We start from the raw sequence: 12185 nt of genomic DNA, 5'->3' as shown, positions 1-12185 counted from the left end.
TTTGTTTCATTATTATACTCTTTCATCATCATTTCATGGGATATGATGGGGATAGATAGATAGTTCAGCTTCTTGACTGAATTGATTTTTTCGTGATTTAACACTATCTTAGATGGCCATGTTGCACATAATTACAATAGCAATAAGGCAGCAATAATTACAATAGCAATAAGGCAGCATTGCTAATGCTAATGAGGGTAAGCAACAAATATAAATAAAAAATACATATGTTCACCATAAAGGTAATCTTTGTAATAGTTTCTATATATTTTTTCATAAAGCGGTATATCCAATTTAGAAGTAAACCCAAAGAGATGGCAAGTGACTGTTTAATGTTTATACACATGACAAAATAATAATTAGTCAATTAGACATAACAATCTTATAGACAACAAAATTTAAACTCCCAATTGATAAAGAAAGGAGCTTAATCACAGTTAATCTGCACTTCATACATAATTAAAATGAAAAAGAAAATAACTTATAAAAATTTTTCAAGGATACTCAAGGCCTACCCTGTAACCACCATAAAACCTTGCTCAAAATATATCTGACTTGACTAAACAAACTCGATGAGCATAGAATTCTTTTTCTGTAGAAGAAAAACAGGGCAAACCAGCACATAAACAAAAATCAACTATAAATTTTAAAAATAAAAAATAAATAAAAAAGAATTTAGCAGCAACATATCCACCTTCAACCAAGAATGTGACATCAGAGAGCTTTGAATTGTTGAATTGTTAACACAGTGCTTGCCTAAGCACTCCTACATAAATATAAATAGATATTAATGCAAAGTTGTGGGCAAAAGGTTTTAAGTAATCACTTTACCGTTATTTTTCATTGATGTATAAACCCAAAAAACCTAAAATTAAATAAAATAAAAAGAATAGCAAAAGTACATGGGGAGTTGACGATGAAGGTGCAACATCAATAAGAGGGACAGAAATGGCTCTGGTAGCCAACTTGTGAAGTGCCAGCGAAGCACCGCCTGCCAGTTTAAGGTTTGTAGATCCAAGAAGCTCCAACAACAATTCTAATCCTGCAAGATATAGCAGCAAGTTGATTGGAAATACTTCAAAGCACTACTAGGTGAAAAAATTATTAAAATGAGCAGATAAAAGCTTATTGTACCATTGTTGCCAATGAAGATAGTTCTACAATCATCAATAGGACATAAATGAGCAAGAGCAACATGCCGTTGAATGCCCTTTTCTGCAAAGCACATAAGATAAGAATCATATTCAATAAAACACTCATCATCACAGGAATCAATAATTGCAAGAAAATAACTTTTCCCTGGATCTTCTCCTCAAATCTTGTTAAGATTTTTGTTACACACACTCTAGTTGACTACAAGTCAAACAAAAATCAGTTAAACTTATGAATTATAGAGAGATAGAACTATAGAAATTCTACTTAAGGACATAAACAATTTTATTATCATCAAAGACAAATAAATAACATCCAGAAGAGAGACAATTAGAATTACGTAGACCTTCATTTTGTGTAGCACTGCCACAGCTTGAAGTGACCATTTCCTGCCGCAATTTAAAACTGCATCAGAGCCCCTTATCTATAAACTGGAATTTTCTAACTATTGATGTGTTATATGTACAGAAAGAGAAACATAAGAACCTCAACAAGTAAAATAGTTCAAGGAGCCAAAACATATTAGATTACAAAGTAGCAAAAATGTAATGATGTTAATATGGCCCCAAAAATAGAGTATCATTGCACTCCAAGAATTTCTTAATTGTTCAATATGTCAAGAGGAACTGCCCTTTCCCACTGATCACAGAATGCTGCTTCGAAAAACCATGAAACAGAAGTATGAGTGTATTCATTTGATAGCACACACTAAGGTCTAACCTTCACTTTCTTGAGGAGTTCAGGATCAATATCAATATTATGTTCATCAACCATGTAATCTATCATCTTCGCTGACATTTTCTCATGGGACCTGAAAGTAATGTTAATTCAAAAGGATGAATTCTCAACCAACACATAGTTGCAGGTTCTAGAAAGTCAATTTAACTCCTTAAATAGAAATAAATAAATCCAGAAAATATGTATAAGTTACTAAGTCATAATGACAGAATCCGTTATATCTCTCTTCAGTTTAATGGATAATGTGAAGCAAGTCCCACAAACATTGCTATGTTTCTTTGTTCTTGTTATAGACAATATAATTTTTAGGAATGTTGTTGGAAGAAGCAGGAAACATGTGCTATTAATCATGTGAAGAAACTTCAATGTACAGAGAGAAATCAGAAAATCTGAGTTAACATCATAGAATTACCATTTGTCACCATTAAAGACCCGGGGAAAGAACTTGCCCTCAAACATGTGGCTGAAGGGACCATGGCCAACATCATGCAGTAATCCTATTTGACTACTTCATTCACATGTAGTAAGTTGACTCATCTAGCTGCTTGAAATCACGAAGTCTGCATAAATTTAAAACAAGAAAAAAAAAAGTTTCAGAAATAGTGTGAAGATGTCAAGTTTCTGCAGAAATTTGAACCTTTTAATCTTCATATTGTAGGCTCAATCGTAAGTTCAACTAGTCATTCAAACTTTTAATTAGCATATTTAAATATAAGGTATAGGACTTACTTGGAGAGTGTCACCAGAAGGATCATACATGCAGCGGGGTTCATTAATCAATTCCCACCCAAAAATGGTGGAGTCATTTCGATATTCAACTTTGGTGATAGTATTTTTCCTTGTCAAAATCATCTGCAGAAAAATTGAGACAAAAGTATTAATTGAAATAAAACCAGCCTCATGTAAACATGCAGCTAAAATTGAAAAGTCAGCAAAGCAAATAGAGAACACTGTCATCATGCAATTTAAATTTCAAAGAGAATTACAGATAATCATCTTTTTTGGAAGGGCAAGAGATGCAAGCTTCATATTCATAAATAAGGGAGAAAAAAGAAAGCAACGAGCACAACAAATCAATAACGAAATATGACAGAAATTAACTTAAAATATTAAACAAGTATTTATAATATAAAATCAGTGAGGAAAAAAAAATCAGCAGCTTAAGATTGACATGCCTTTAGGAGACTTGAAGTAACTAGGGTATGACAGATCCATCCAGTCACATTGGTAGGGAACTGCAACAACATGTAGTTCAAGTAATCATCTGAAACAGATCCTGCACTATGACCAAGTTATGTAAGCAAAAAGTTTCCCTCCAACTTCACTTAATCACTGGAGTAAAATATCAACAAGCTTCTACTAAAGTTTATAACATCAGCTTTCTACCCTTATGCAAATATCTACTAGCCTATTAGACAAGTCTCAAATCATTAAAAATTTATACAACCACCGGTGCCATCAAGTTTTGAAGCACTCCGTATAAACTATAAAAGAATATAAGAATGAGATTATATAAGTGAACATGTCAAAATCACAATGCTTATCCTACTTCCCTAAAGCTTAATATCTGAAAAGTTGATATCAAAACCACTAACTTCAGCTGATATCGTGGTTTATAGGAAAATAAGAGCAACAATAGCTTATGATATACAAATAAGAAATGAAATTTATGTAATAATATATAACAAATGAAGTTCAAGAAAGTTTAGAAAAAATTTACAATAAAAACAGTATATAATAGTATATAAGTCACTAGTCCTAATCTTCTTCCACCATAAACCAAATCAATCTTCTTTTCAACCTTTCAATACAACAACTATAAATAAAACACATGCAAGAGTTTAAATATTAAGTTAAATAAGATAATTTGGGTTATTATTTTCCTAGTATTCCCAAGAAACAGAAATATAACATTTTAAAATTAACACTGAGTAAGAGAATTTAAATAAACTAACGCTTCTGGTAATTTATTACAGGAATATATTATCTAGTAATTGGTAGTTATCGAAGCATAACCATAATCTTAACTTGCACTTTTGCAGAATCACATCAAACATCAGATACACCTCAGAGTGCAAAATCCACGGCACAAATGAGTTCTAATGTAATACTAGGGAAGGGGAGAGAGAAGTTACCTTGACGGCAAGAAGTCCGAGTGCAAAAGCACTCCCTTTCTCAACATCATGCTCAAACGGCAACAGCTTCTGAACCAGGTCTTCTTCCGTCACGGGAGGAGCTTGGAGGTGCTGAACCAAAGCCGGAATAGCTCCTCCTTCGACAATCACGTTCAGCACTTCCTCTGCAAGACACAACCACCGAAGGATTTACACCAAGAGATATGCACGACCGAATTTGCCAAAAACCGAAATGAAGGGAGCAACACGCTAGGAGATCGAGGAAGAGGAACGGAGGATTTACCGTTTTTGGCAAGATCGGCGAGCGCGTGAGTGGCGCGCTTGGCGGCGGCTCGATCTGACTCCTTCCATGAGAAAGTGGAGTTGAAGATGGAAACCTGCTCCTGGATGTCGGCAAGAATGGCATCGCGGGAGTCGCCGGTTACTCTCCCTCTGATCTCAGAAGCTATGACGAGCTTGATGGTGACAATAGCGAAGAGATGAATACAGTGGCGTAGATGATAGGGTTTCATTCTCACTCTTCTTTCTCTTCTAATTTTTTTGGACAAATAGATTAGAGACTGACTATTTTGTTTGGACAATTGGATTTAAAAATTTAAACTAACATTAATTAATGAGAGTTTTATATTTTATCATAAGTAAAATATGTTATAAAGATTTTTTAAAACTTTCACAAAAAAATTTCATAAACAAGCAAAAATTTTGTAGTAAAAATCTAAATATTTCATAATTTCTTTATTTTCTTAGTTTTTTTCTTGGAGTATTTATATGATTTTTTTTTTCAATCAAGTTTTGATATAAAAAAAAGGAACGGATTTTTTACTCCATATTTTATGTGGGAGTACTATTAACCTACTTAAAAATAATTATAAATTAAACTCCGTTTTTTCTTTTTAAAAAAACTAAAAATTAGAAATTGACCCCTATATTTATTAACTTTTACACTTTTTTCCCATTTTAATTTTGATCACAGATTCAACATTGTAAACCATTTGTTCTGATAGAGTTTTGCCCTCTTTCAATAGTGATTGTTATTGTCTCTTCCTCTTCCTCTTCCTCTTCCTCTTCCTCTTCCTCTGCCGTCTCTCTCATCTGCTCATCCTCGCTGTGCAACCCGCTTCTGCAGCTGCCTCGCAACCCGCTTCCGCTTTCACTGTCGCTGCGCAACCCGTTTCTCCGCGCCGCCCAACCCACTTCCCCGCCGTCGCGCAACCCGCTTCCCCGCTTTCTATCAGGTAACATTTTCACCCTATCTCTTGTATATATATATTTTCTTGCTTCTTTCCAAACTCAGATTCTATTTAGTTTATTTTGTTTTATTGCTTTTTCTATGGTAAGGTTTTTGTGAATTTGAATGAAGTTTAATTTCAATTTGTGTTTGATATATGTTAAAGAAACTTTGTTTCAGTTGTTTATCAGTGATTCTATTTTTCTGGTTCATATGTGTTGTTTCTTCTTATTTATTGGTAACAACCTTAATTTGATTGATTCTGTATGTGTATATTAAATTTGATTTCTTACTAGCTAGCTAGCTTGCTATAGTGATATGACATTATTATTATGCACAGCTTCGTATTTAGGGCTTAAAGAGTTTTTGCCACCATATTTGGATCCAAATCTCACAAATCAAGAACTCATCTCAGGAGTCAGCTTTGCCCCTGATGGTTCTGGTTATGACACACTTACACCAACTCTCAGTGTATCTATAACACTACTCTCTTTCTTTATCTACATCTTATTTATCACATGCCTGAAATGGTTATAATTCCTTTTTATTCCTCAAATATATGTTTCATGCCTAGCTTTAATTTGTCAATTTGGTTAAAAATATTTTTGTACAAAATTACTTACCTAAATCCTCTTATGTATAGATATAGATGGATAGAAGTATTAAGTACATAGATTGGTTAATTTTTCTGAATTTGCATTGGTCTCTCTATTAATTGCAGAATGTAATTTCAATTCGAAAACAGTTGGAACATTTCAAAGAATACAAAAATAGGTGGGAGAGGATTCTTGGTAAACAGAAAACAGAAGATCATATGAAGAACGCTATATTTTTCAGAAGTGCAGGGACAAATGACTTTATTATTAATTATTTTACATTGCCAATACGAAGAAAGACAGAGGATAAGTTATTGTTTGGAACGGTGTAGAATTGAAGGAAGTAATTGGTATCCAGAGGAAGAGAAAGAAGAGGACAGAGGATAAGTTATTGTTTTGCAGCATGAAGCAGCAGCTACCTGGCGTTGATGCTAAATTGCAGAAGATTGCAGATTCTACGAGGTTAGTTGTTGTCATCAGATGATTGATGGTTATCTGTTATGCAATGCAACAGTCATACGAGGTGAATTCAAGGGGCATTGAAATATTCTGCAAGAGTTGGCTTCCTGAGGCATCCAAGCCAAAAGCAACAGTGTTTTTCTGTGATGGATATGGAGACATCTGCACTTTTTTCTTTGAAGGCATGTTCCTGGTATTAATAACATGTATCTGCAATTAACTAGAGCAGTAATGCTGTGAATTAGCAACTCGAACGTGTCATGGGATTATTTTCAGGCATAGCTAGGAAGATAGCATTAGCTGGATACAGAGTCTTTGCTATGGATTATCCTGGATTTGGCCTTTCACAAGGCCTCCATGGCTATATCCCTAATTTTGATGGTCTTGTTGATGATGTCATTGAACATTACTCCAAAATCAAAGGTAATTAAATTCTCACCATCTGCTCTGTCTCGAATTTCAGTCGGTGTTAATTTTGCTGTCATAATAAATCTGTTGAGATGCCATTAGTTTCTCCTCAGAAAGTAGATTAAATATGATATCATTGTCTCCTGGTTGGTGGTTAGAATGGCATAATGTTTACTTCTGTTCTATCATTATAAATTAGCCTGTATGAAGTAATGCTTAATAGTAGAAAGTTCAAAGAGGATATCAGAAGGAATGAGTATCAACTAATGGTTCATTTCATGCAGCTATCTTAGGCAATAGCATAACTAGAATTAAAGCATCAAATGTATGATGTGCATTAGGAAACTATGATGTGCAGAAACCCCAAGGGTAACATTAACATTGCAGAGTTGAGAAAGGCCGCAGAAACTCGCAAGGACAACTTATCAGCACTTATGGTAAAATTTGCTTCTTATATATTGATACTTGTATATTCTAGTTATATAAGCAAATTGACATTATTGTCAAACTTTGAGCCTTTTTTATACTAAGTTTGGTTATGATTTGATTGTAGGTAACATATCCCTCAACCTATGAATGTACCTACGGGCTTAGATTATTTCTGCGAGGCTGCGACCACTTTGAGCCTTTTCTTACTTTTCATGAGATATACTTTTCTTTGAGTGTTTTCTATTATTCTTACTTTTCTTACTTTTCATGAGATATACTTCAGTTCTATGGATGTACCTACGGGCTAGATTATACTTCAGTTCAATTTTCTTTTAAAGGAAAGTGGATGATTGCAGGCTCAATGTCAACAATAATGAATTCTGTCTTAAATATTACAACCAGAGTGCATATAAGTTGTTATCCAAGTGCTTTGCGAATCCTTGCAGCATAGACCAATATACTATGATATTTGCATGGTCGTGATGCAATATTGGAATATTTCTAAAAAAGTCTTACCTCTTCCTCCTCCCTCAAGTGAATAATAATTGTGTTACTTTATTTTATGATTGATGTTGTACTTTGTAGCTTTATATGATTATTTGTATGAAGATATATTGTATTATATAACTTAAGATAGATCAATTATTTGTATGATTATTTTTTATCTCTCTCATTGTGTTTCACTTTTACATTATCCTATTAAAAACTTACTTATAATTCTGGATAAAATTAAAAATCATCAGTGTTATTTACCTTATTTTTTTTAAATTTTTTTATGATGTACTCATCTTTATTAAAGTAAAAAAAATAAACTGTATAATATATATTTTACAACTATAAGTACAAAATTACTTGAAATTTAGATAATAATGATCTATTCACTAGTTACGCTATGTCCTTTTGGTAAATGATTAAAGATCAAAATAGAATTTTACTCTTTAAATTTTAATATTTTTAAAAATAATATATTTACATTTTTGTAATCGAGAAACAATCTTTTTTGATGGGCACCGAATCAAAGAGAGAAGCAAAAATTATTGAAAACCAAAAAAGAAAGAGAGATGAGCTCGTGTTTAGCTCTTATCACGCAGTAAAATGGCTCTTACTACACATATTTGGATTAGAAAAAGTTAAAAGAAAAGAAGCAAAAGAAAGAATATAAAAAATGCTCCCATGTCACTTCCACGTCGGATTTTCCTCCCTCCATACAAAAATGAAATATTATAAAGGAAAAATAATTAAATAATAGACAGAAGAGTGCAATTCACAGGAGCATTGATCAACCTTTATAAGAAACAAAAGTGTGATTCAAACTAACACAATATAAAATAAAACCAATATTTTTTATAGTTTGCTCTTAAACAGGACCCTTGTGCGGTGTCCCTCAATAGAACCAGCACCTTCTGTCCTATGCGGTGCCCCTGCTTGGTTGGAAGACTTGACTGCACTACTATGAACATTATACCTTTTGTATACCTTGTCCCGGTTCTCTGACCACCAAGTCTCTGCTTGACGCAGTCCGAATCTTCCCTTGCTGGAAGTCAATTTAATTCACCACCACATCGATTACATATAGAATATGATGAATTAAAACAGCACTGATAATAATCAGGGAGATGCAAACACCAGTCAATACTAGAAATTGATAAGCACTCCATGTCTAGGATTTGTATTATATTTATTTTAGTGTTCTAAAAGTAACAATAGTACTCACCTAAAAAATATTTTTTAGAAATTCCATACAAAAAGAAAGCTAGGAAAGAGACGTTGAAAATGCGAGTGTAGATGGTTTCAGAAGGAATGCCGGTTTCCTTTTTTAATGGTAAAAAGTAAAAACCAACTCCAAATGACATGAACATGAAAGATGAATGTTGGTAAGGGCAACTGGGAGAATTAAAAATGTTGGTAAGAATAGTTTTCTTTGACCAAATACTTCATATAGGACCAAAGATATTAGCCTAGTTTAAGATAAATCCAACAAGACACACCAAAGGATATAGCATCAAAAGCAATTGCCCTAAAGATCATGGTTCAATCCATTCTGTGTTATTGCTATTAGTAGACAGTCCTGCATTCCTTGATCTTAAAGCCATCTGAAAACTTAAAATCTGAAAACTCAGAATCTAATTTCACAACACAAACTCATCTTAGATTCATAAAAATTAACCAGAAAGAAAGATGAAAGTGAAAAGGCAGTGGCTTATACATATTTGGAATGTAGTGATATCCTGTTGTTGCAAGGCTATTGCTAATTGCAGATCAGAACTGTCACACAATTACAGGTAAGATCAAAATTAACCATATCGTATTGAATAATTTTAATTGAAATTACAACAGGATTTAAAAAGAAAAGGGGGAAGGGAGAAAATGTTTACAATGAATTCTATGGGAGTCAATTTTTGAAACCTAATGTATGGTCTAATGCTCAAGTTAAATCTCGCATTTCACATGGCCTTTGTAAATAAATCTACATGAAATATTCCTAACTAGCATCTTAAACCAGAAATAAAGGATTCCACAACCTTAAACCAAAATACTATACCATATTACAGCACTTCATTGCTACTGTACAAAGCATTCTCATCATATACCTACAATATAAGCAATAATAATATCATTAGTACTAGCTAATAGGTAGCAATTAAAACTTTGTCATAACTCATTGGTAAAAATACTTACTAGTGAGTCATCTTCAATGTTCATGTGGTCATCCAAGTCATTATCAAATGACATTCATATCATATCATATGGTTTTGGACTTGCAGTAAAGGCAAGAAAAAAGGAATAGCAAAGTGCAAAAAGCCAAGAAGGGGGTTAAAATGGACATGAGGCCATAATTATACAAAGGAAAAATATTATTTTGTATGAAATCACATTCACACATCTGCACAAGAATTTAATTATAAGAATTTAATTATAACTTTACTGGAAACAAATTTATATAGACATGCAATCATTATTGTTATAAAGGTAAAATTCTTTGATTCAGTCATCTACTTTGCTAGTTGAGGTTTTGACGTTGAAAAGGGAATGGTTCAACGTTCAGATTTGATTGGCCTTTACACTCAATTTTGTTTCGTTTTCATGGCAATAACATTCCTCTTAACTACTGAGTAGCATAGCAATATCATCACTATTATCATCCAAAAAAGAAAAAAACATACGAAATGATGAATTGAAAAGGCATAATGATTAACTAACCTCCAAGCGTTGAGGCAGCGTCTTGCGCGGCGGCGGCGGAAGCAAGTTGCGGCGTCGTCTGAGGCGTGTTGTGACGGCAAGGATTGGCGAACAAGAGATACAGCAGAGGAAGAGGATGAGAGAATGGTGGTGAATGAAATTGAATGAAAAACCCTAGCAGAAATGCTTCTCTTCTCTTCTCTTCTCTTCTCTTCTCTTCTCTTCTCTTTAATCTTCTGCAATTTAGCATCAACGCAAGGTAGCTGCTGCTTCATGCTGCAAAATAATAACTTATCCTCTGTCCTCTTCTTTCTCTTCCTCTGGATACCAATTACTTCCTTCAATTCTACACCGTTCCAAACAATAACTTATCCTCTGTCTTTCTTCGTATTGGCAATGTAAAATAATTAATAACAAAGTCATTTGTCCCTGCACTTCTGAAAAATATAGCGTTCTTCATATGATCTTCTGTTTTCTATTTACCAAGAATCCTCTCCAACCTATTTTTGTATTCTTTGAAATGTTCCAACTGTTTTCGAATTGAAATTACATTCTGCAATTAATAGAGAGACCAATGCAAATTCAGAAAAATTAACCAATCTATGTACTTAATACTTCTATCCATCTATATCTATACATAAGAGGATTTAGGTAAGTAATTTTGTACAAAAATATTTTTAACCAAATTGACAAATTAAAGCTAGGCATGAAACATATATTTGAGGAATAAAAAGGAATTATAACCATTTCAGGCATGTGATAAATAAGATGTAGATAAAGAAAGAGAGTAGTGTTATAGATAAACTGAGAGTTGGTGTAAGTGTGTCATAACCAGAACCATCAGAAGCAAAGCTGACTCCTGAGATGCGTTCTTGATTTGTGAGATTTGGATCCAAATATGGTGGCAAAAACTCTTTAAGCCCTAAATACGAAGCTGTGCATAATAATAATGTCATATCACTATAGCAAGCTAGTTAGCTAGTAAGAAATCAAATTTAATATTCACATATAGAATCAATCAAATTAAGGTTGTTACCAATAAATAAGAAGAAACAACACATATGAACCAGAAAAATAAAAGAAAAATAGAATCACTGATAAACAATTGAAACAAAGTTTCCTTTAACATATATCAAACACAAATTGAAATTAAACTTCATTCAAATTCACTAAAAACTTACCATAGAAAAAGCAATAAAACAAAATAAACTAAATAGAATCTGAGTTTGGAAAGAAGCAAGAAAAAATATATATATATATATACAAGAGATAGGGTGAAAATGTTACCTGATAGAAAGCGGGGGAAGCGGGTTATGCGGCAGCGGGAAGCGGGTTGCAAGCGGCGGGGAAGTGGGTTGCGCGGCGTGGAGAAGCGGGTGGCGCGGCGGCCGTGGAAGCGGAAGCGGGTTGCGAGCGGCTGCAGAAGCGGGTTGCACGGCGAAGATGAGCGGATGAGAAAGACGGCAGAGGAAGAGGAAGAGACCATGGCAATCACTATTGAAAGAGGGCAAAATCCTATCAGAGCAAATGGTTTACAACGTTGAATCTGTGATCAAAATAAAAAAGGAAAAAGTGTAAAAGTTAATAAATACAGAGGTCAATTTTTAATTTTTAGTTTTTTCAAAAAAAAAACGGGTTTAATTTATAATTATTTTTAAGTAGGTTAATGATATTCCCACATAAAATATGGAGCAAGGAATCCGTTGCCTAAAAAAAAATTCTAGAAAGAAAGATCAAGGCCTTTTTTATATAAAAAATTAAATTCTATCTATAAAAACGTAATAAATAGTACCAGAAAAATAAAATAATAATAATAATATTTTTTTTATGTTTTTATTTTTTATTTTTATATTTTATTGC

General features: G+C 33.2%; 2 protein-coding genes and 1 long non-coding RNA gene across 18 annotated transcripts; 1 reads left to right on the top strand and 2 right to left on the bottom strand.

The window, feature by feature from the left end:
* Positions 1-359: 359 nt before the first annotated feature.
* On the bottom strand, positions 360-4591 carry LOC130979185 (ARM REPEAT PROTEIN INTERACTING WITH ABF2-like). Of its 3 annotated transcripts, XM_057902556.1 has the most exons (11): positions 4309-4375; positions 4026-4189; positions 3066-3166; positions 2620-2742; positions 2303-2450; positions 1873-1963; positions 1499-1541; positions 1135-1215; positions 903-1042; positions 695-766; positions 360-592 (listed from the first exon to the last, which is right to left on the bottom strand). In XM_057902556.1, the coding sequence occupies exons 5-11, from the start codon at positions 2347-2349 to the stop codon at positions 560-562; spliced, it is 507 nt and encodes a 168-aa protein (XP_057758539.1). In that variant the 5' UTR covers positions 2350-2450; positions 2620-2742; positions 3066-3166; positions 4026-4189; positions 4309-4375; the 3' UTR covers positions 360-559. The 3 variants fall into 3 exon arrangements, 2 of the variants coding, with proteins under 2 accessions (XP_057758539.1, XP_057758538.1); XM_057902555.1 differs by having other exon boundaries at positions 360-766; XR_009086540.1 differs by lacking the exon at positions 360-592 and having other exon boundaries at positions 740-766; positions 1135-1353; positions 3066-3125; positions 4309-4591.
* Positions 4592-5001: 410 nt separating this feature from the next.
* Positions 5002-7731, top strand: LOC130979643 (uncharacterized). 2 transcript variants are annotated; one of them, XR_009086698.1, is made up of 5 exons: positions 5002-5260; positions 5594-5724; positions 5975-6731; positions 7001-7153; positions 7270-7731. It is a non-coding gene; the product is annotated as an uncharacterized LOC130979643 (long non-coding RNA). The 2 variants fall into 2 exon arrangements; XR_009086699.1 differs by lacking the exon at positions 5594-5724.
* Positions 7732-8158: 427 nt separating this feature from the next.
* LOC130983003 (GDSL esterase/lipase At5g45960-like) lies at positions 8159-11863 on the bottom strand. 13 transcript variants are annotated; one of them, XR_009087234.1, is made up of 5 exons: positions 11613-11863; positions 9825-10878; positions 9688-9736; positions 9352-9410; positions 8169-8679 (listed from the first exon to the last, which is right to left on the bottom strand). XR_009087234.1 is itself a non-coding variant. In XM_057907166.1 (4 exons), exons 2-4 carry the CDS (start codon positions 10598-10600, stop codon positions 8605-8607), a joined length of 378 nt encoding a protein of 125 aa, XP_057763149.1. In that variant the 5' UTR covers positions 10601-10878; positions 11613-11863; the 3' UTR covers positions 8162-8604. The 13 variants fall into 13 exon arrangements, 4 of the variants coding, with proteins under 4 accessions (XP_057763147.1, XP_057763149.1, XP_057763150.1 ...); XM_057907166.1 differs by lacking the exon at positions 9352-9410 and having other exon boundaries at positions 8162-8679; positions 10347-10878; XR_009087226.1 differs by adding an exon at positions 11158-11259 and having other exon boundaries at positions 8163-9736; positions 10347-10878.
* Positions 11864-12185: the final 322 nt, after the last annotated feature.

Source organism: Arachis stenosperma, chromosome 5 (assembly GCF_014773155.1).
Source record: "Arachis stenosperma cultivar V10309 chromosome 5, arast.V10309.gnm1.PFL2, whole genome shotgun sequence".
Taxonomy (NCBI): domain Eukaryota; kingdom Viridiplantae; phylum Streptophyta; class Magnoliopsida; order Fabales; family Fabaceae; genus Arachis; species Arachis stenosperma.
The sequence above is the reverse complement of the archived record's forward strand: the minus strand, read 5'-3'. Positions and strand labels throughout refer to the sequence as shown.